Raw genomic sequence first — 23233 nt, forward strand, 5'->3', positions numbered from 1 at the left:
TTACGTTGAATGTAAAGTTATTTTCTTTAGTGCGTGTTAGATCTTTGTGTGGTTCTGCTTTTGAATAGTGATAGAAATCTACATAGCTGGAATACTGTTTTTAGTGAAGTTGAATTGTCCTTGAAATTCATCTTGTATTCCGATTACCCTTGTACTCATTACTAAGGGTGGGATGGTTTCAGATTTAGGGGGATATTCAATCTCCCCAGCCGCTATTCCCGATGGGACCCTTTTCAATGCTGTCTTTCCCGACAGCACTGAACAGGTATCTCTGCAGAACGAGCCCAACTTTAGAAGCAGTCGGCCCTGTTCTGTCAAGAGTGGTCGTGGATTGTCGAGCTCACGGCCACAGCTCGACGATCCACGGCATGAACTTGCGTCCACGCCCCCTTCTCTGCATTTGCCAAAAATCAGAGTTGGGCCAGCCCAACAGTCGTGACCCGGGATTGATTCTCCCCCTTACTCTGTAATCCTGGATGCAGAGGGAAAGAATGGATTGTAGACTAGAATGTCTGTAGAATGTAGACAGATACATTCTTTTCAACATAATCTTTCATATTCCCTCATTGAAGTATGGTCTAGGGCCTTCATGGCTAACCTTGACACTCCAGCTATGGTTGAACTACACATCCCAGCATGCTCTGCTTCAGTTTTGCTATTTGGCCATGCTAAATCTGAAGCAGCGCATGCTGGGATGTGTAGTTCAACAACAGCTGGAGTGTCAAGGTTAGCCATCAACGGTCTAGGCCAGGCATGTCCAACCTTGGCCCTCCAGCTGTTGTGAAACTACAGGTCCCATCATTCCTTGCCACAGTTTTGCTATTAGAGAATGCTAAAACTATTGCAAAGCATGCTGGGATGTGTAGTTTCACAACAGCTGGAGGGCCAACGTTGGACATGCCTGGTCTAGGCTGAGCTGTGACATACATCTTGCCATTAGGTCTATATGTTATTGAATAAAATCACACCGAACATCTGATGGAATGGTTCGTGCCTTCCATTTATTTCTGCCGGATTGTATAGTTTGTCACTTTCACATACAAATAATTGAGTATTCAGTTATCAAATATCACACCTATTTTATTGCTACAGGGCAAACAACATAATGAAGTCATTGAAAATTCACATGACTAAAAAACAAAATGTGAGGGAAGTGGGGGACACTTTCTTCACAATGATGGCTCTACGTTGCACACTTTAAAAGTACTACCCATGTTGAGTAATGATATTCACACACTGATCTAATTAGGGACTTACATATAGTCACATGACCATTGCATTCTAGTATCACAAGACCGGAATCTGCACTGTAACCCACAGCTATGTAACAAATGCTAAACAATTCTATTTATACCAGGACAGGAATTATATTCAGTCTTTGCTGTAGTACAAGACGCTCAGTCAGCAAACAGGAGACTTTAAAGAAATCTGTTCCTGGTATTGGACAGTTAGTGGCAACTACTGTGTAGATATCCTTCTATGTACTCAACTTCATTGACAAGCCCCTCTGTTCTGGGGTATAAGAAAATTGTGTTTGACGTGTGTGTATATATAAGAGCTATGAGGTAAACATTTGCTGAGATCCTGAGTCAGTCCTTGAATGAAAGTAACTGAGAGACGTTAGCGGAAGGAGATTGGTGTTGATTTTAGGCGTACATCGTAAGCTGCAGCCACTGAAATGCAAATAAGAAATAGTGTAGTATTAGCTTGTTGTTCACTTAGGTCTACAAATACCTGAACATATAGTTAAATAAACCATCTAATGATAGGTTGCTCAAACAGCAGCACTGGGGTGAAGAGTGCTAAACTAATCTAAGAACATTTACAGTGATGAGCCATATTACCAACATGCCTGAGATGGTTCAAGAGAAAATAAACTTATTTGTCATCCTATGGGAAACATCTTAAGGTTATGACTGTTGGGTGTATATTCCAACCACCTTCCCAACCTTGTGTAGAACCCCCCCTCCCCCCCCCCCCCCCCCCTCCCTCCCTCCCTCCTACTCTCAAAACAGCTGAGCCATTGGGATATCTGAAGGCTTCCTGTGGTATCTGGCACCAAGATATTCGCAGCAGATTATTTATGTCCAGTATCCTGCGTTGGCACCTTCATTGCATGGAGTTATTTTACCAGCCCATCCCACAGATACTCTATCATATTGAGAAGGCTTTAACTTTAGTATAAAAATGCCATGTTTTGCACACTCTCTCTGGTTAAATATCTCAGCTGAACGGCTATCTTCTACCTATCGTCTGCTGCCAGTAAATGTTTGTATTCTATAGGAAAAATAAGACTTTGAGGACACACAATGGAGCTGAGTAAGTTTCAACTGGGTGGAGATCCAGGTTATGGGGTGATTGTTTTCATTATTTAATGTGAGGATGGGGGGAACCTTTTGGCTCTCCAGCAGCAGTTTTAGCATGGCCAAATAGCAAATCGGTAGCAGGGAATGCTGGGGTGTGTATTTAAACAACAGCTGGTGCGCCATTTAGTGGGATCCTTCATGTTCTGAGAAATGTTCTTTACATCGTTTTATATAAATAACAAAACTGACTACCATAATGCCAAGTTTCAGAGTAATCTCATGATGAAGAGAATGAAATGCTGAATATTTACCTCCAACACATTGAGCTTAATAAGACCATCCCCGTCTTTATCAAAAGCATGGAACGCTCCTAGAGAACAGAAGATAAAATATTTTGTTAGAAATGACCATGGTCTCAATATGGGAACAGTCTGTGCTGTCATAGTTTTTGTCTAGCCACTGCCTTAGACCTGGAGTCTGCAAGGGAATACGTGGGATAATAATAGCTACTTGACTAAGCGACCAGTCTAATGGTGATATGCGGTCGTCGCCGGTTCAGATCTTGACCACATGCATTTAAGATCGTCAGATCGCCAGTGTTTTACCCAGAGAACACTGGTTAGCACAGATCACTCATACACACATCGCTACATGTATATGGGTAATCTAGCCAACGGGAAGCTCGAGGGCAGTTTCCCTAGCCAGCATCACTCCGCATGTGGGCTAGGCGAAATCACCCCGTGTGTACGATACTTTACGCGCTTATTCAAACATATGTATGTTTTATTTGATTCAAACCCCACAGAGCCAATGGGATCTAAATGAGGCCGAATGTCAAACGGTTAACATGCGCTAGGTGAATATTGACGGTCGAAATGAGGGGTACACGTTAGATGTTATGGCCGTGTGGGGATTCGCTCGGCAGGGGGGGGGGGTGGCCTTTACTTGTGCGCTAGGCAGTGAATATACACTGCCTAGAAAGCAGGTCTAAGTCTGCCTAGAAAGCAGGTCTAAGTCAGGCACTAAGTGCAGAGTCTGCATGATACGCAGACCTTCCTTCACAGTTGCTGTGAGAGAACTCCACCTGCGGGCACTTAATGCGCAGGGTTCCTGCAGCTAACTGCATTAGAAGAGTCTGTAAAGGTGCCCATGCACTGTGTGATCATCGCACCCGATGTGATCAGCGGCCAGTACAAAAAATATGTGCAGCACATCCTTTTTGTAATATGTGATACCCGTGGGAGTGCGCATCACACCGCTATCACACAGTGTATGGGCACCATTAGACACAAGGTTTACCCTGTAGCTTACTGAATGCTTCCAAGTGCCTGGACCAAGCCTGGCTTTACATTCTCTGAACATTCCCCTGCACCTGTGGCTCTCCAGCTGTTGTGAAACTACACATCCCAGCAAGCATCGCCACAGTTTTAGCATTCCCTAATGGCAAAACTGTGGCAAGGCATGCTGGGACTTGTAGTTTCACAACAGCTGGAGAGCTACAGGTTGCCCATGCCAGTACTAGCCAATCTAAATGATTCAATATGGAAATACAAGTGATATTTGTGTATAAATATATATTATATCGGCATTCACCCTATAAATGATAGTATTCTCTTTGCTTAATCTGTTGCCTAGATACAGTATACTATAAGAACTTGTGTGTTTATACAGGGATGGAGATTATATCTATCAAATTGTATGGTTTTACAACAATGTGTCACTCTCTGGAGATTTAAAGTATTAGACCCTGAGTCACGTGGCCTAAAGAACATCGATCCCGATGACAGGGGACTGTGGCATCTTGCAAAGACTGAGGAGCAGGAGTCCGAGAACCAGGACATCCAATCATATTCACTAGTAGCCAGAGCAATCGCAGAACTTTAACCCGTTTCAACTACACTGCAATTTCCAGGCTATTAAATCATAATTTGACTTTGTATGTATATTGCATTTCATTAATAAAATAATTTGTACAAATATTCCATTTTATTCTATTCCTTTTTTTTTTTTATGACTACTTAAACTCTACTTAGTCATTCGAAACTATCAAAATCTTATGGTGCCGGCATTGGCAAGTATGCTTGCTGATGCCGGCATGGGCCCAGGGGCAGAGGCTGTGATGGAGGAGGTCATTACCGACCCATGGGAGTGTGCATTGACCTTCGGACAGAGCATACACACATGGAATTATAATAAACGATATTTCTCAAACGTGACAAAGTAATGTCGCTCATTATATTGCTGTGTGTACAGGCCTCTACAGATAAATCATATAGACCATGTAATATCACACAACTAGAGATGACATCCAGAAGACGTGTTCCTGGGAAATGATGAAGGATGTGTTGTTACCGCTGTATACAAATCTATGACTAGGTGTATTATGATTAATATTAATATCGGGGGGGGGGGGGGAAAGAAGCTACTTACTAAACATTCCCTCCAGACGAACAAAGCAAGAGATGAAGCTGTTAAAGTCTATGTTCATGTGCTTGTTAGCGTAGCGCATTGTGATGATGTCATACAGCTGGTTATTCAGATGGAAACCTGGGAAAGGAGACGAGAATTACAATGAGTCAAACTATCTTATTCCTGGCCATTCATTATGCAGACACCATAATGTTAACCGGTACAAAATGTTGACCTGGTTAGAATGTTGGCACCCAACTTAAGCTTATCCCCATAACCCTAAAAATGTTTGCATGTCGTGATGTTAGCAGACCAGTGCCCCCAAATGCAGCCCAGCGACAGTGGGCCTGGGATGACATGCACCGCTTTTGAAGGTTGGTGCTGATTACCACTTACAAATACTGCAGCGTGTTAGACTCCCCGTTCTGCTGACCCACAGACATCAGCTTTGTATGTAAACCAGTTTGTAACATTCCATGCCTCTCTAACCCTAGAGGTGTGTCTCTGCCCCTCATTGGATTGGTTACCTGCTTCATTGACTGCATTCCGCATCTCATAACTGTTGATGGTACCTGATTGGTCTGCATCATATCGCAAAAATATTTTCTGGAATTAGAAAGAAAGTACATTATTTATTAAGCAGAGAGTAATTGAAAGGCATCCAATAATTCTCAGGTTACATACTGTATTAACATTACAATAGAACAGAGTACTTTCCCCATATCAGACCATGCCACGTCCTAAACTGTTCTCTGTCGTATCGCTCAGCAACCTGAGAAGGGGAGCAAGGGCTGATGACACCCATGGCAAATAAATAAATGATGCCCTTTTAAAATTGTTCTATAAAATTCAGTTCTTGGTGTTGACATAAGCACACACTAGAAACAAATTATTCCGCTTCCACATCGCAAATGCTGGGTCGCACTAGAGATTTGGACATGGGTCCATCCCGGCATTTGCGAGGTGAAGCTCCCCTCAGCGACCTGTCAATAAGCCGGTTGCGGATGTCACATGGGGCGGCATTGAGGGGCGGGGGAGGAGGCAGCACTTGGAGTTGACACTGCCTTTCCTTATAGCGGAAGTCGGAATAATGATGGGTTTTACCAAATTTCGCTTTCACACCGCACAGGGACCTGGGTTATTTGTGCGGTGTGAAAGGGGTATTAGAGACATACAGAAGCTAGTGCTGAGTTAGTGACATCACTTGCTCTAGGTATCCACACCATTACGGCATCACAGTCATCATTAACTTCTTTATAGGTTTCGCAGCAGAAAGTGTGCGCCATGTGGACAGATATGCCGGGACTCAGTATGTCTAGTGAGGTTTAAGTAGATATCCAAACACGGGTATTTGGTAGAAGGTGTATCCACTAGCGGGATGCGGTCATTTGGTCTACAGCATTTTGGTCAACAGTCATTAGTTCGACATTGTCTAAGTCGACATGGAGTTTTCACTGTTTTTTGAGCCAACATGAGCCGACAAGCGGTATTTCATGCCCTACCATCCACTAGGGCGTGGTGGGAGAATAAAATAGTGTGCCGAACGCAGCGAGGCACCGTGCCCGATGCATTGCTAACGCAGCGAGCACAGCGGTGCATTTTAAACTGTGTCCATGTCGACTGTTGACATTCAGGTTAAAAAAACCAGTGAAAAACCCCATATCGACCTTTTGACTGTCGACCTAGACAATGTCGAACAAATGACCTGTCGAACTAATGACCTTTCGACCTAGAACCTTTTCCCATGTCGACCTAATGACTGTCGACCATAATGCTGTAGACCAAATGATCCCAACCCAAACTAGCAATGACTGCCGAAGCAGCTGTGGAAGGAAATACGTTCTCATCTGCACAATTCTACATATAAATACTTCTCTTACTCTTTTCTGGCCCCTAAACCATGGGTCCTCAAACTGCGGCCCCCCAGATGTTGTGAAACTACAAATCCCAGCATACCTTGCCACAGTTTTGCTATAGGGAGTGTTAAAACTGTGGCAAGGCATGCTGGGATTTGTAGTTTCACAACATTTGGAGGGCCGCAGTTTGAGGACCCATGCCCTAAACCATACATCCTAATTTTGGCAGGACAGTCCTGCATTTTGGGAACTGTACCGCCGTCCCAATCATGGGACGCAGCGTGGATGAAGTAAGCCACTTCTCACCCATTGCTCTGCTGAGCGGGGCAAGCGGTAAAAAGATGCCATGTGCACAGGTGTGTGGCATGGCATCTTATGTATGGAGAGAAGGACTGTGGGTATGGAAGAGAGCTGGCACAACATCGGCTTTGAGTGATCTTTCCTATCAGCGTCAGTCTGCCTTGGACTTTACCAAACACGGTTTAACAACAATTCAATTCTAATTAGGAGTTTAAGAAATGGCGCTAATAATGAATATGGGCTACTGTGTTTTCTTACTGTACTTATGAGTTTTCTCCTTTGCTGCCTTACCTGCCACTGCTTAATCTTTTTCCAAAGATGCTGAAATTCCTGCAGATTCAATCGCCCACAGCCGTCTGTCTGTAAGGAACTTAGGGTTAAGGAGTCACAATACCTTTTTAGAAGGTAAAATCGATCAGGCAAGAATCCTGCTTCAGTTTTAAAGAAATATGCAATTGCATGTGAATTTACAACCCTAACACTGGCAGCACGGATGGTGTAATCGTTAGTATTACTGCCTCACAGCGCTGCGGTCATGGGTTCCATTCCCAACATGGCCTTAACTGTGTGGAGTTTGTATATTCTTCCCATGTTTGCGTGGGTTTCCTGCGGGTACTCCGGTTTCCTCCCACAATCCCAAAATATACTGGTAGAATAATGGTCTCACAACAAAATTAACCCTAGAATGTGTGTGAGTGCGTGTACATGTGGTAGGGGATATAGAATTGTAAGCTCCACTGGGGCAGGGACTGACGTGACTTTTCAAATATTCTCTGTAAAGCGCTGCGGAATATGTAAGCACTATATAAATAACTGGTAATAAATAATAATAATACTCAAAATTGGTGACCTGCTTCGCTGTATTTCAAAAATAAGAGAAAAAAATATGCGGCAAGAGAATTCTGTGGTGATCCAATTAGGTCTGTGAATAGGAGCCTGCTCGCACCAATGATCATACTAAATTGTTGTGAGATCCAATTAGAAATGCGGTAAGTGCAAATTTTCATGGACCTCAAGAAAAGGGACATCTTTAGCATGTAGCAGATTCACATAGAGGGCTGTTAGGTGGCATGAAGATAATACAGGTTGCTCTAAAATGGGTTCAAATGACTAGCTTGATTAAAAAAAAAAATAAGATTGAAAAAATTTGCAAAGGAATTAAATGAAATCTGAAAAGAAAAGGTGCTTTTGGGGTAAAAATGTGTTTTTTGGGTACTTCTGTAGTTTCACGGCGCCGCCGTGCACACACTCAGAAACTTGGCAGACTGCCAGAGGCTCTGATTAACCGTGCGCGTGCCGCTCTAGCTCAGACAGAGTGTGCTCGCGCCGCTCTAGCTGTACTGACCGCTACGTAAACAGCGTGGCGGCCGGGCAGCAGCAGCGCGCTGCCCAGGCGCTGGCAGGTCACTGTGGTACTTGTAGTTCCACAGTGAAATAGGCAGCGCCTGGGCCCCGCTGACAACAACGGGGGAAGTGGACACACCCCGGGCACAACGCTGACGTGCCGGGGCTTGTAAAGTACACACCCCGGCACACTGCTGTGTCCCCCATGTACACGCTAAATTCAATGGCTTGCAGTCTAGATCTAGGCACTAATGCGCCTGGATTCACACTCCCTGCAAGCCTGGGTGTAGGGGTACATCTAAATTTAGACGCAAAAGCATCTAAATTTAGCTGGGTTTAGGGGTACACTATTAAAACCCGTCCACAGTGGCACTAGTCGACGCAACAGCTGTCGACTGTGTAAATCCCACTATCCACGCCCACCTGAAGCGTGGCGAGGGGCGGCGGTACGCGTCCTACGACCTTTACAGCTATCCGCGTCCCCTCGCGGGCTTCACAGGTGTCAGCGTCCGCTCGCTGCGCTCGCCACACTAATCTATTCTCAACTCCACGCCGACGTGGATAGTGGGGGTATGAAAAGGTCGTAGGACGCGTACCGCCGCCCCTCGCGGGGCTCGCCACGCTTCGGGTGGGCGTGGATAGTGGGATTTACACGGTCGACAGCTGTTGCGTCGACTAGTGCCACTGTGGACGGGTTTTAATAGTGTACCCCTAAACCCAGCTAAATTTAGATGCTTTTGCGTCTAAATTTAGATGTACCCCTACACCCAACTAAATCCAGACGCTTTAGCGTCTAAATTTAGATGCCCCACCACCTTAGCGGCTCCCAGGGAGCCTAGATTCAGACGTCTAAATCCAGACTTCCCCGCATCTTAGCGGCCAGCAGGGTGCCGCCTGGATTCAGAGACTTTTGCGCATAAATCCAGGCGCCCCCCTCCTTCTTAGCGGCTTGCAGGGAGTGTGAATCCAGGCGCATTAGCTCCTAGATCTAGACTGCAAGCCATTGAATTTAGCGTGTACATGGAGGACACAGCGGTGTGCCGGGGTGTGTACTTTACAAGCCCCGGCACGTCAGCGTTGTGCCCGGGGTGTGTCCACTTGCCCCCGTTGTTGTCAGCGGTGCCCAGGCGCTGCCTATTTCACTGTGGAACTACAAGTACCACAGTGACCTGCCAGCGCCTGGGCAGCGCGCTGCTGCTGCCCGGCCGCCACGCTGTTTACGTAGCTGTCAGTACAGCTAGAGCGGCGCGAGCACACTCTGTTTGAGCTAGAGCGGCACGCGCACGGTTAATCAGAGCTGCCAAGTTTCTGAGCCAGAGTGTGCGCGCGGCGGCGCCGTGAAACTACAGAAGTACCGTTTTTTGTTTAGAAAAATCTACTGTAACACTTATAAAAATCAATTACTTTTTCATTGGAATAAGTACATTACATTTGGGGGTACGTACATTTTTATTTGGGGTTAGAGGCCTTTTTAACTACATTTTAAGAAATAAAAATCCCCATTTTATAAATATCTTGCTTATGCATTTTTAGTGGTTAATTCGGAAGCGGGACCATTTGTCTACAGCAAAAAGATAGACATCCATTAGGTTGACACCATTAGTTAGACATGCCAAAAGGTCGACAGTGTCTAGGTCGACAGTCAAAAGGTCGACATGGTGGTTTTCACCATTTTTTTTACCCAAATGTCGACACATTCGACATGGACACAGTATGAAGTGAACCGCAGCACCTCGCATCGCTCGCAATGCTTCGGGCACGGTGCCTCCCTGTGCTTGGCACACTATTTTATTCTCCCACCACGCCCCAGTGGATGGTAGGGCATGAAATACCGCCTGTCGGCACATGTCGGCTCAAAAAATAGTGGAAAACCCCATGCTGACCTTTTGACTGTCGACCTAGACACTGTCGACCTAATGGCAGTGTCAACCTTTTTGCATGTGGACCTTTTGCCATGTTTAACTAATGGTGTCGACCTAATGGTTGTCTATCTTTTTGCTGTAGACAAATAGTCCGGATAGCGCTTAATTCTTTAATCTGTGATGCTAGCAAAATTTAATTTTCTCATTAGGGGGGTGTCCAAGGGGTTCTCAAGCAATTCCCAACATATATATATATTTTAATAAATATTTGCCCTACCTTTGGTCACCGCCACTGGGATTCAAACACAAATAGAACCCACAAATTTACCTCTGGAAAAGCAATGAGAGTTTGCAACAGTTTAAGGTGCAGTGAAAACTGTTTGCACAAGGCAACCCATAGCCCCTTGGAGTAACTGGTATGTTTTGACTTTTTAAATATAGTATACATGTACCAAGCTTGTGGTTATATGCATTTTTTCTAATAGAGAAAATTCTATTATTTATTTAAATAGTTCAGTATGACGGAATGGACTCTCACAGATGTATGTCAGCGGCGCTTACGGAACAACATCTGAATCAATTCTTTTTAAAGAGACACAAACATTCTGAATTTGAAGATACAGCTGCAGATCTGCTGTAATGACATCTGTCACTAAACTGAAGACAAGGATACATCCATTAGAGCAATCATACTGTGGCAAGAATCTAGAGTGAATCCTTCAGACTTCAGATTTTTATCTAGAAAAAAAAATGGCAATACTTATAGCAAAGGTAGGTATAGCGTGATTACAGTCTCAATTTAAAAAGATCAATTATGAAAATGAGATGGTACTTGTGTATTATCTGGGCGCCCGATTTTTTTTATTGCATGCCACTACTTAAGGCACGCAATGCAATGTGATTTTTCATTGTAAAGACCAGATTTTTAATTGTATAGTCACCCATGGGTGATTTCATACCCCCACTATCCAACTACGCATGGAGTTGATGTTATATAGTTTGGCGAGCGCAGCGAGGCGAGCCCCACGAGGGGACGCGGATTACTTTACATGTATTCTGCGTCCGCTCGCCACACTATATAAAATCAACTCCATGCGTAGTTGGATAGTGGGGGTATGAAATCACCCATGGGTGACTATACAATTAAAAATCTGGTCTTTACAATGAAAAATCACATTGCATTGCATTGCATTGCATGCCTTAAGTAGTGCGATACGATGCAATACAATGAAAAAATCGGGCGCCCAGATAATACACAAGTAGCATTCAGATTTATAATGAGATAAATAAACACAGGGATTCTATTTACATTATATAGACCCAGCACAATACCGGTTCTGAATTATCCTGTACTGAACTACTGATTTATTAAAAATCCACCCCCCAAAAAAACTTACATTAGTAATGTTGCCAATTTACTGAATTGCTATACAGGTCGGGTCTCTTATCCGTGTAAAAACTGTGATTTTTTTTTTTTCGGGTTTTGGGGGGGGTCCTTTTTTCATACTTACCTCGTCCCCCGATGGCCTCTGGGATCTTCTTCACCAAAATCTCTGGTCCCAGGGGTGCATTGCCTGAATGTGCGGGCGCGCCAGTGACGTCACCGGTGCACTCGCGCAATGCACCCCTGGGACTGGAGATGCCACTGAAGAGGATCCTGAAGGCCACCAGGGGACCAGGTAAGTATGAAAAAAAAATATTCCAAAATCCCCCAAAAAATCCCTTATCCAAAATGCTCGTGGTCCAGAGCATTTCGGATGAGGGATACTCAACCTGTATTAGAACGTAACTAGTGAGGGAGGAGAGTTAAAGGGCACTTGTCACAAATGCATGGATGGATAGTAGATGCCGGTACCCAGATCAGAGGCGCAGAGTCCAATGCACCAGGGTTTTCACCATAGACCCCGTGCAAGCAAACGTGGACTGTATCTGATGCACTGGTTGTGGAACTCTGTCTGTGCTTCTAAGTATGGGGCGAGTATACACTGGTGAAAGAGAAGGGTAGTCACTTTGAGGCATGCAGTCATCAGACTGGAACAGGACCAGGTAGTAACTAGGGTTACATGGTGGAAATTCCAAATTGACGCTTCCACTCCTTTTAAGTTTGAATTCTGTTATTTCTTCCATAAGATAAATATTACACGTTATCAACTGCTGAATCTGACATGAATAGAACCTGGATTGTAGATGTGGTCTGAGTCTGCTACTTACGCTTATTAACTATTCGGTTCAGAACGCTTTGAAGTTCTTCAGCGCTAATTTCCAGGTCCTAGAAAAGACACAGAACGGATATAGTATTCGTTGCATCCTTCAGTGCAATTTTTTTTTAAAAAATGTTAGAGAAAACATAACCTAGCTATATAAATGTATAGAATTATCTTAGCAATATATAAATACATTAGCAATATAAGTTTTGCCATTTGTGATTATGTCCACATTCAGTCTGGGCACAGAACTGTAGAAGATACAATGCCTGGCTCGCTGCGCTTCTAATGCTGGACAGGTTTCCCCATGGATAGTAAAGCATGAAAAAGTTAAAAAAAAATGTGAAAAACATGTCGACGTTTCTCAGTTTTGAGCTAATGTATGTCGACCGTTCTTCAATATTACCTAATGCGTGTCAACCTTTTGGCTGTCTGCCTAAACACTGTCTGTGAGCCATCCGGATTCCAACTCCTGCTCGCACAATTCATTTGTTATCGCAACCAAAACATTCTTAATGGTGCGTAGACTATGGAGTCGGCCGTAATTAGCTTGGCAGTCAATAGATTTACCCCATATGGTCGACATGAAAGAGTTCGACAGGGAGAAAAAGTTGTCAGGGTCAATTATGTCATCATGTAAAAAGTAGACACTTGAAAAGGTCAACAGGAACAAAAGTTCAACACAGTCAAAACATTGTCATGGAGGAAACATGTAAAGACATTTTTTGGGGGGCGATATTAACCATTTTAAACCATGTGACCCCAATTAGCGTACTGTGTCCCCTTGCCACGCTATAGGCGATGGTAGATGATAAAAAAAGTTAAAAATAAATAAAGGATGTGTTGACACAGATACGTCACCGGTTGTGGCGATACCCGATGCACATTCTGCCTTACTCTTCCCAACTCCATAGGTGCAGCTGCCCGAAAAGGGGTCATGACCTAATATAATGGGGACATAGCCTTGCAGGGTCTCTGGAGATTCCTATACGCTCTGGCTGTCCGCGCACGGAATCTGTTAACAACACCCCTCCAAAAATGTCCGCCACCTATTGGACCGTTAGCGTCAGTCAGGGGAGTGCAGTATATACAGCATTACCCAGAAATCCAAGATTCCAGGAATGTTTACGCACCAGCAAGCAAGAAACTCCTGCAAATGATCATGTAAGCACTGACAACGGGCAAGAAACCCCTGGCAATGTGCATGTCGGTAAAAAAAAAAATGATAATTAACAGCCAGAAACTATTTTGGCTGGGAGGTTGGCAACATTTTTTAGTTACGCCCCTGTCAGGGAATACAGATTAAATAAGGGATGACTGCACAAGATGTCCAATATTAAATGTTTCAATACTCACATCCCCTGCAATTTGCTTGAAGATGTTCATGAATTGCTTCTCCTCTTCAGTCTCTTTGTCAGTGTTACCAGAGGTCTGCAAAAAACAAGGTACAGAGAAGGATAAATGGATATTTTAGAGATTGTTTCTCTAAAACCTGGTAATCCTGGTCTCGTATTTACTGGTCCTCCAAGGAGTAAAAATGTCTCATACTTTGACTTAATCCAATTTACTGTATTATAAACACGGTCCAGAAAGAGATTTGCAATTAGGGTGGATTGGAACCCGTTTGCAATACCTATTGAAACTAATTTTGTAATCATACATCTGAATAATGTATTAAAAAAACTTAAAGCAGTACAAAGGAAATATATTATTAAAAAAAAAAGATGTGCTACAAAATTAACTTCCACATAAACACGTATCCCACTTGTGTTACGAAGATATCTTGTGGATGGAAGCAAGGGTGTAACAGAACTGTGTGGGCCCCATATCAACATAATAAAAGGGGTCCCAGTACTTCTAGAGAGATAGCTCTCCGCAGCAGTTATTCATGTTAGTCCCCATCGTAGTGCCCTAGTTTACAGTATGCCACATTGTAGGGCTGCCAGTACACATTATACCACACAGTACCCCCAATTCACAAAACATTTTCCCCTAGTTCATATTATACCACAATACAGTTTGCCCTGTTCTTACTGTGCCACATTACATAGACTTCCATTTCACACGCATAAGAGCCCTGTACACACTTCTATCACTGACAATGTAATGTCACACAATTCAATTTGTTAATGACATATACATTTAAAAAAAAAACACACACGAAATATAATCCACTTCTAACAGGAAGTTACAGGATGGGTTTGAAAAATGACAGTTAGCTGGTTGGTACTTTATATTTCCCCTATACTTAGTATATCTGCTCCTAAATATCTTTAGAAGCCGGCAGACTGCAACAGACAGGTGGCTTTGTGGCCAGTTTGGATTCTTAAAAGATCAGTGTAGCGGGCTGCCCTGTAATCTGTATAGAGCAAACTCAGCGCTAACGTCCCACCCCTGGAAAAAGGTCTTCCCCAAACTGTTGTCAAAGATGGAAGCACAGCAATCTTCAAAATGGTTTGTTATACTGAAGCTTTAAGATTGCCCTTTACTGGAGATAAGGGGTTTACCCCCAAACCCAAAAACAGAAAACAGTGATTCATTACTCCACAGTACACGTTTGCACTGCATCACAGTCCAGTGTTGGCGTACTTTGCACCACCCCATCTGATGCTTGGCATTGTACCTGGTGACGTGAAGCTTGCAAGCAGCTACTCGGCCATGGAAATCCATTCCATTAAGCCCCCGAAGTACAGTATCTGTGCTTACATTAATGCCAGTGACATTTTGGAACTCTGCAGCTATGGAATTTGGATGACATTTCAAACTGTTATTGAAAAAGTGGCATCCTATCACAGTACCACGCACAGGTATCATTCTACCAAAGTACCATGCACAGGTGGCATTCTATCACAGTACCACCCAAAGGTAGCATCCTATCACAGTGCCACTCAAAGATAGCATCCTATTACAGTGCTACTCAAAAGTGGCATTCTATCACAGTACCACGCATAGGTGGCATTCTATCACAGTACCACGCACAGATAACATTCTAGCACAGTACCACGCACTGATAACATTCTATCACAGTACCACACACAGGTGGCATTCTATCACAGTACCACGCACAGGTGGCATTCTATCACAGTACCACACACAGGTGGCATTCTATCACAGTACCACACACAGGTGGCATTCTATCACAGTACCACACACAGGTGGCATTCTATCACGGTACCACGCACAGATGACATTCTAGGACAGTACCACGCTTGAAGTCACTGAACTCTTCAGAATGACCCATTTTGTATCACAAATGTTTGCAAATGGAGACTGCATGGCTAGGTGCTTGATTTTATATACAGTGCCTGTGGACAGGTCTGATTGAAACAACTGAATTCAATCATTAACAGGTGTGGCCAAATACTTTTGTCCGTCTAGTGTATATAACCAGGTACGATGCACGGTTATGGTCAGCTTTTATAAACATCTATCCAGTATGTGCTGGTCACAAGCTCTCTGATCGGTCCTGTGTAGGAGGGTGGTCCTCATTTGCCAGCTGGGGTTAGTGGGGGTTACATGTGCTCTGGAGTACAAACCATGTGGATTTAGGAATTATGCCATCTGCCTCAGACGCTGTATTAACCCATGGACCCAGTATAGCCAATGGCTCTAAAGTCTGGGGATCGTTATGGAGGCTGATGTGTTTAATTCGAATCCTGTGTTGGGTAATTTTAAGGGGTATATTCCCTATTTGTGGTGTAGGATTCAGAATATTTTTAAAAGGGAGGGATTCCCTCAGTGGAGGAAACTGCTGTTTATGTCAGAGTGCCTGATATTGACAGTAAACGGGATCTGGCTACAGCGAATGGGAGTTTGTAATAGCAGGGTCTGGCTGCAGTGCAGAGGTATCTGACAGCACAGTGTGTCTTTACAGAAGCTACTTTTATTTCACTATATTCAAGTTGCAACAATGTTTTTATTGTTGCTGTTTGAATATTATGTCTGCCAGGGATCGCCTATGACAGGGGTCTTCAACCCATGGCCCGCGGGCCACAAGTGGCCCGCTGAGTTGTTTTGACTGGCCCGCCTGTATATTCCAGTATAAAAAAAACAACAACCCTGTAAGTGCCATTTAAAAAAAGCCAAAACCTTCCACGCTCATCCCTTTACATGGGGGACACGGCGGAGGAGGACGTGCAGTGGCTGGGGTGGACGGGACATGCACATTGTGGATTTCCTGAAGCTGCGCACACGTCCCGCCCGCACCCTTTCAGAGAAGACAGCCGCCACCGCGTGACAACCGGCTCCAGACCTCTGATGCTGCGCACCCGTCCCTGCCTGCCTCCTTCTCATTGAAGACAGCCGCCGCCGCCAGCAGGAGCAGCCCTCTGAAAGGGGAATACGGAGATTAAGGCAGGTTTCTTAAGGGGAGGTGAGCTGCCTGCCTGCAATGCGATGCTGACTGGGGGGGATGAGATGGCTGCAATGCGGTGCTGAATATTGGGGGAGGGGAGCATCTGGCTGTGCAGTGCTGACTATGGGGAGGGGGGCTGGCAGTGCTGTGCTGATTATCAATGGGGGGGGGCTGTGCGGAGATGCCTATGTTTTGGGGGGAGGGAGCTGTGCTGTCTATCTATGAAGTGCTGTGCTTTATGGGGGCTGTGCTGGCTATCTAGAATTACCCCTTTCTGACCAGTGACACTACTGGTGTCATTTTATGGGGACACTACTGGTGTCATTTTATGGGGACACTACTGGTGGCATTTTATGAGGGACACTACTGGTGGCATTTTATAAGGGACACTACTGGTGGCATTTTATGAGAGGCACTGCTGCGGGCATCATATGTATAAGCAGGAGTATTGGGGGCATTATAGTGTGTGGCATAATGTGGTGTGTGGCATAATGTGTAATGGGCATTACGGTGTGTGGCACAATGCGTAATGGGCATTACAGATAAACAGTGTATATTGATTTAAGTAGCCTGTCATTGCTTGGGCTTGATTTGTGAGGAGTTCTAGGTCACTCTGTGGGCCTTCATGTTTATATGTCACTGTGCGGCCTTTAGCCAGCCAACTTAAGCGTGGAAGGACAACAACCATTCCTGCAGTAACCAATATCTGGTCATGCAGGTTGCAAAAGTGAAATGTCAGGTAATGGTGTTCCTGCTAGTTCACACGCTTATAATTAGACCACGCCCCTTAGAATTAGGCCACACCCCTTTTGGGGAGCGCGCGCCTACGGCGCGCACAATTTCTTCTATATAATATTATGTATGGGGGAGCTGCATTTTTTTTCTTTTTGCACTGGGACCCTAATTGTCTAGAAATAGCCCTGCTGCTGATTATATATCGGGGGCAGGGTTTATGTGTATTGGCAGCTGTGCCAACTATGTATGCCAGGGCTGTGATGTCTATCTATGAAAGGCTGTGCTAAATACCACAGTAGAGATTAGTGGCCCTCGGGCTTCGTTGAATTTTTTAATGTGGCCCACACTGTCGGAAAGGTTGAAGACCCCTGGCCTATGAGCTGTTATCCCAAACGGCAGACCATGGATCTTAGAGGGTTAGTCACCCAGAGCGGGTCGCGATCGTCAATACAAATATAAGTGACAGGTGTGTCTGTCAGAGATCACACTTGCCCACCATTACACAAAGGTAGGTAACAACATAATAGTTAGCTTTTCATATAATATGGTCTGTCACTCAATCGCCCAGCCTTCCCAGCGTGTGGAACCCGCTCAGACAGTACTGCACAAAAATAGACGCTCAATCGCCCGGTGTGCACGTGCAATCTGCACAGATGCTCCGTTATTATCGCGCCAGACAATCAAACAGTGGATCTGCTCCTGTATCATGCAGACGAACAGCAATTCAAACGGTGTACACACCCGAAAGCATAGTCATTGATGCCCCGCACTGTATGCGTGTTGTCAGATGACCTTTGCAGCAGATCACAAGATTTTTTAAAGATTTTGTCCCTGTTAGATGACAGGGACAAGTTGCACTCCTGCGCACACACAGCAGACGTATATTCTAAATCCCTATCACAATTCACAATTGGTTATCATTGCACACAGAGATAATGTATCGATAGTAAATTAATAATTTGTCTAGACCCAATCTATCAAACAATCTCTAAAATCACCCAGTGTGTAGGTGCCGATTGCACCAATCGAGAATTATTTATATTCAGCAGTATATTCTTGTGCTACCAAATCGGTTTTGCAATGACCCATTGATTGTGTCCCTGCTATTTTAGTGAAAAGGTCACGTCTGGGTAAACAGTGGTTTAATCTGTTCAATCACTATTTGTCAGGGCCGTGTTTGGCAGAGGTTACACTGAGGAATATCCTCATGTGAGTCAGCCTGGCCCTTTGGTGCCAATCGGATTTTCTGCTTTCTACTAGTCGTGCAAACGTGCATAGGACTAGAGATGAGAGGGTTTCCGATTGGACTGCAGGGTCATAGAGATATAGATAAAGGCAGGGCCGGCGCCACCACTAGGCAGCTCTAGGCATTTGCCTTGGGCGCCGGCACCTGGAGGGCGGCAGTTCGCCCTCACCCCCAGCATGGAGGGTTAGCGAACTGGTGTGGTACCTGTGAAAAAACTTGCGTCCCCGGCATCCCTGCTGAGTGCTGGTGCGTGCAGGGGTGTCCGTGCCGCCGGGGGAACCTGCGGCGCTGTTATTGTGTATAAGCTGGCCGCGGCCGGCGGGGTCCCTACAGTGAATAGAAAATAACTAGCGCTATGTGCGCAGCAGCGCGGGAAGCGCTAGTTATTTTCTATTTCACTGTAGGGACCCCGCCGGCCGCGGCCAGCTTATACACAATAACAGCGCCGCAGGTTCCCCCGGCGGCACGGACACCCCTGCAGGCACCAGCACTCAGCAGGGATGCCGGGGACGCAAGTTTTTTCACAGGTACCATAACACAAACACCCCCTGGCACCAGGGCGCCCCCACCCCGACTCGCCTGGGGCGCTCCGGTGCCTTGCACCGGCCCTGGATAAAGGTTGACACTCCTTTTATTGCCTGCTGTATTTAAGCAGAGCCCTGTTGCTAATTGTAGCAGTGCAGGGTATTATGCTATATACTGTTTAGGCAATCAGTGGAGTGTCCTGAAAACAAGGGGTTAAAGAGTGATTGTGGCTACCTGAACAGCAATATAGGTGGTAATGAGACAGAATGCTGTGAGTTACCTTGGAGTTCTACCTTCTGCTGTTAAGGAGTCATGCTCCAGCAGCGGACTCGATAATGAGAGGGGTAGGTCCTGTAACTGTTTCAGCAGAAGGTACAGAGTAAATATAATCGCTTCTGCTGTCGGAGTTAAATGCCACAAACTTCCCTGTTGTTCCAAAACAGAGCAGGGATAGTTAGTGTGCAGGTCTCCAATGAGAGAGCGATAAGGTACCTGGCTGTGTGCCTAGGATGGCAGAAGGTGCAGACAGGGGTAGGTCCAGTGTCTGTCTGGGGTGTCAGTCACTGTAGTTGTCCTGTATAGGATGCGGCTGTGTTGCCGAGCAGTCTCCGTCCGCACTGACCCGCCGGCGCCGGCGAGCAGTGTCTGATACTGATGACGCGCGTTTCGCCTCTCAGAACGGCTTGATCACATCAAGTGATCTATGTCGGGCTGAGCCCTGTGATATAGTTCGTTCGGGGATACTCCCCCGATTGGTATGGCGCCCTCATCATAGTGTGGGATGAGGGAATGGTGATGGGTATTGCCGCTGCAGATTTTTTGGCATATTTGCGGTACATTTATATGTGATATTAAACTGTTAGGAATCTGTCAGGGAGGCATTGGGACTCAAAGAAAAAATTTATTATTGTATTTAATGCTAGTGTCCAACAATAAGTTGGTAGCGTAGCAGACTAGACCAGGTCTTGGAGTGACCTAATCGGGAGAGAATAGCTGTGTTTTATTCACAGTGTGTCAGTCTCTGTTAGTCTCTAATTTAGGGGAGTGAGGTTTTCTCCCAATGATGGAGAGAGACAGAGTATAATAAAGATGTTTGGAACATCTGGTTGAATTGTTTAGTTAAGTAGTTTAGAAAACCATCATTGAGTATCGTAAAGTTTAGGATTTAGTAAGTGTTGTGGCAAAACAAGACAAAAACAAAAATAAAAATAAATAAACATAAAAAACAAAAACAAAAACAAAAGCAAAAATAAAAATAAAAATGAATATAAATAAAAGTAAAAATAATAATAATAATAAAATAAATTAAATAAATAAAAATAAAAAATAATACATAATAAATAAAAATAAAAACAAAAAACAGAAACAAACATAAACAAACAACAAACAATAAAAACAACAGCAAAAACAAAAACTGCGGAGGTCTTGGAGGTGACTTGGACCACATCTGGGTCTCTATTATCCTCCAGTATAAGGGGGTAAGCGTTTTTGGAGGGCAATGTGTATACCACTTGCTATATGTAGGTCCTGTGGTTACTAGCGGTGTTTAGGACGCGCATAGTGTTTATAAAGAAAAGAAAGTAATGGCGTGTGTGGTTGTGTCACGTGGACTATCCATATGTGTGGTTCGTGTCTGGGTTCCTGTATTGAGGCAGGTCCTTTCTGAAAAATGTGTAAATATATAAGTGTGATACACTCGTGCAAAACAATATTGTGGAAAACAGTGAGGCGTGAGAAAGAAGGAAAGGAGGTCTTATGCATGGCCTGATTAGTGAGGGCTAAGGTGGGTCGTTTCTATAATGACTAGCATGTGGTTACCTAGTGCTGATTAATCGTGTTGTAGATTGTGGTGGGTGGGGTATGTGGAAGGGTGGTATCCTGTTTCGGGTTAGTGTTAGTGTTCATGGGGTGTTGGAAGTAGACATTCCCTTAGTGGTTACCCCTTACGGTGGGGTGTAGACTAAAATAGTGGTGTATGCGCTCCTGAATGTTAGGGGTATTTATAAGGGGTTTTAAAGGAAAGCACTGAAGTTAATGTTTTCATTGAGGCCTCCAGGGGCCAGGGCTCCCAATTCGAAGGTCCAGAAGCTTTCCCGTCTTAGAAGTTCTTGTGTAATATTTCCTCCTCTTATGCCCAGGTGAATTTTCTCCAGGCCAAAGGCTTTGAAGGTTTTTGTATTACCCTTGAGTTTGAGATGAAAGTGCTTGGCTACCGTCGTAAGCTGCTTCATCTTTTTCTTGTCCTGTTCGGCGTTCCTAATGTTGCCCAGGTGTTCCAGTATGCGTTTTTTTCAGCATTCTTGATGTCATTCCAACATATCTCTGTCCGCAGTCGCAGGTTATGCAATATATTACTCCTTCGCTCTTACAGTTTATGTAGTCTTTGATTTTGATCGTATCATCATCTCTGTTTTTCACCTCTGTGGTTTTGGGCATGAATTGGCAGGCCTTACACTCTCCACATGCAAAAGATCCTGTGGTGTGGTTTTTTTTTTGTTTTGTCCTTGTGTAATGACTGCTTACAAGGTGATGCACGTTTGCACGACTAGTAGAAAGCAGAAAATCCGATTGGCATCAAAGGGCCAGGCTGACTCACATGAGGATATTCCTCAGTGTAACCTCTGCCAAACACGGCCCTGACAAATAGTGATTGAACAGATTAAACCACTGTTTACCCAGACGTGACCTTTTCACTAAAATAGCAGGGACACAATCAATGGGTCATTGCAAAACCGATTTGGTAGCACAAGAATATACTGCTGAATATAAATAATTCTCGATTGGTGCAATCGGCACCTACACACTGGGTGATTTTAGAGATTGTTTGATAGATTGGGTCTAGACAAATTATTAATTTACTATCGATACATTATCTCTGTGTGCAATGATAACCAATTGTGAATTGTGATAGGGATTTAGAATATACGTCTGCTGTGTGTGCGCAGGAGTGCAACTTGTCCCTGTCATCTAACAGGGACAAAATCTTTAAAAAATCTTGTGATCTGCTGCAAAGGTCATCTGACAACACGCATACAGTGCGGGGCATCAATGACTATGCTTTCGGGTGTGTACACCGTTTGAATTGCTGTTCGTCTGCATGATACAGGAGCAGATCCACTGTTTGATTGTCTGGCGCGATAATAACGGAGCATCTGTGCAGATTGCACGTGCACACCGGGCGATTGAGCGTCTATTTTTGTGCAGTACTGTCTGAGCGGGTTCCACACGCTGGGAAGGCTGGGCGATTGAGTGACAGACCATATTATATGAAAAGCTAACTATTATGTTGTTACCTACCTTTGTGTAATGGTGGGCAAGTGTGATCTCTGACAGACACACCTGTCACTTATATTTGTATTGACGATCGCGACCCGCTCTGGGTGACTAACCCTCTAAGATCCATGGTCTGCCGTTTGGGATAACAGCTCATAGGCGATCCCTGGCAGACATAATATTCAAACAGCAACAATAAAAACATTGTTGCAACTTGAATATAGTGAAATAAGAGTAGCTTCTGTAAAGACACACTGTGCTGTCAGATACCTCTGCACTGCAGCCAGACCCTGCTATTACAAACTCCCATTCGCTGTAGCCAGATCCCGCTTACTGTAAATATCAGGCACTCTGATATAAACAGCAGTTTCCTCCACTGAGGGAATCCCTCCCTTTTAAAAATATTCTGAATCCTACACCACAAATAGGGAATATACCCCTTAAAATTACCCAACACAGGATTCGAATTAAACACATCAGCCTCCATAACGATCCCCAGACTTTAGAGCCATTGGCTATACTGGGTGCATATTTTCCATTCAAGACCCCCAGAGGTGGAATCACTCTTTTCATTAATTAAATATATTCCCCTGTGCATAGCAAATATGATAAAAGCTCACTGCAGAAGGGACTAATTCATTTTATTTTAAATTTTCTTATCCTACACAGAAGGCCTTTTCTGTCCCGATTATTTTAAAAGATAATAAATAAAAGCTACGTATTAACATATTAAAAATTCAAACAATTGACATAGCAAGAGTGCCCCACAAAGAGAGTCCTCTTTTCTCCTTTCCATTGCCATTGTATATTCGGACTCAG

The 23233-nt window shown here is 44.4% G+C and overlaps 1 protein-coding gene across 2 annotated transcripts in view; it reads right to left on the reverse strand.

Moving 5' to 3' along the window:
- Positions 1 to 992: 992 nt before the first annotated feature.
- The window catches only part of CAPN3 (calpain 3), a 93572-nt gene continuing 71331 nt past the window's right edge, over positions 993 to 23233 (reverse strand). For both annotated transcript variants that reach the window (XM_083166924.1, XM_083166923.1), the window contains 8 exons: positions 13638 to 13712; positions 12289 to 12346; positions 10751 to 10815; positions 7163 to 7231; positions 5243 to 5321; positions 4737 to 4853; positions 2618 to 2676; positions 993 to 1673 (listed from right to left, as the gene is read on the reverse strand). In XM_083166924.1, the coding sequence (XP_083023050.1) occupies positions 1647 to 1673; positions 2618 to 2676; positions 4737 to 4853; positions 5243 to 5321; positions 7163 to 7231; positions 10751 to 10815; positions 12289 to 12346; positions 13638 to 13712 (549 nt within the window). In that variant the 3' untranslated portion in view covers positions 993 to 1646. The remainder of the gene's footprint in view (positions 1674 to 2617; positions 2677 to 4736; positions 4854 to 5242; positions 5322 to 7162; positions 7232 to 10750; positions 10816 to 12288; positions 12347 to 13637; positions 13713 to 23233) is intronic.

The sequence above is a fragment of the Crinia signifera genome, chromosome 12, assembly GCF_055691185.1.
Source record: "Crinia signifera chromosome 12, ASM5569118v1, whole genome shotgun sequence".
Lineage (NCBI taxonomy): Eukaryota > Metazoa > Chordata > Amphibia > Anura > Myobatrachidae > Crinia > Crinia signifera.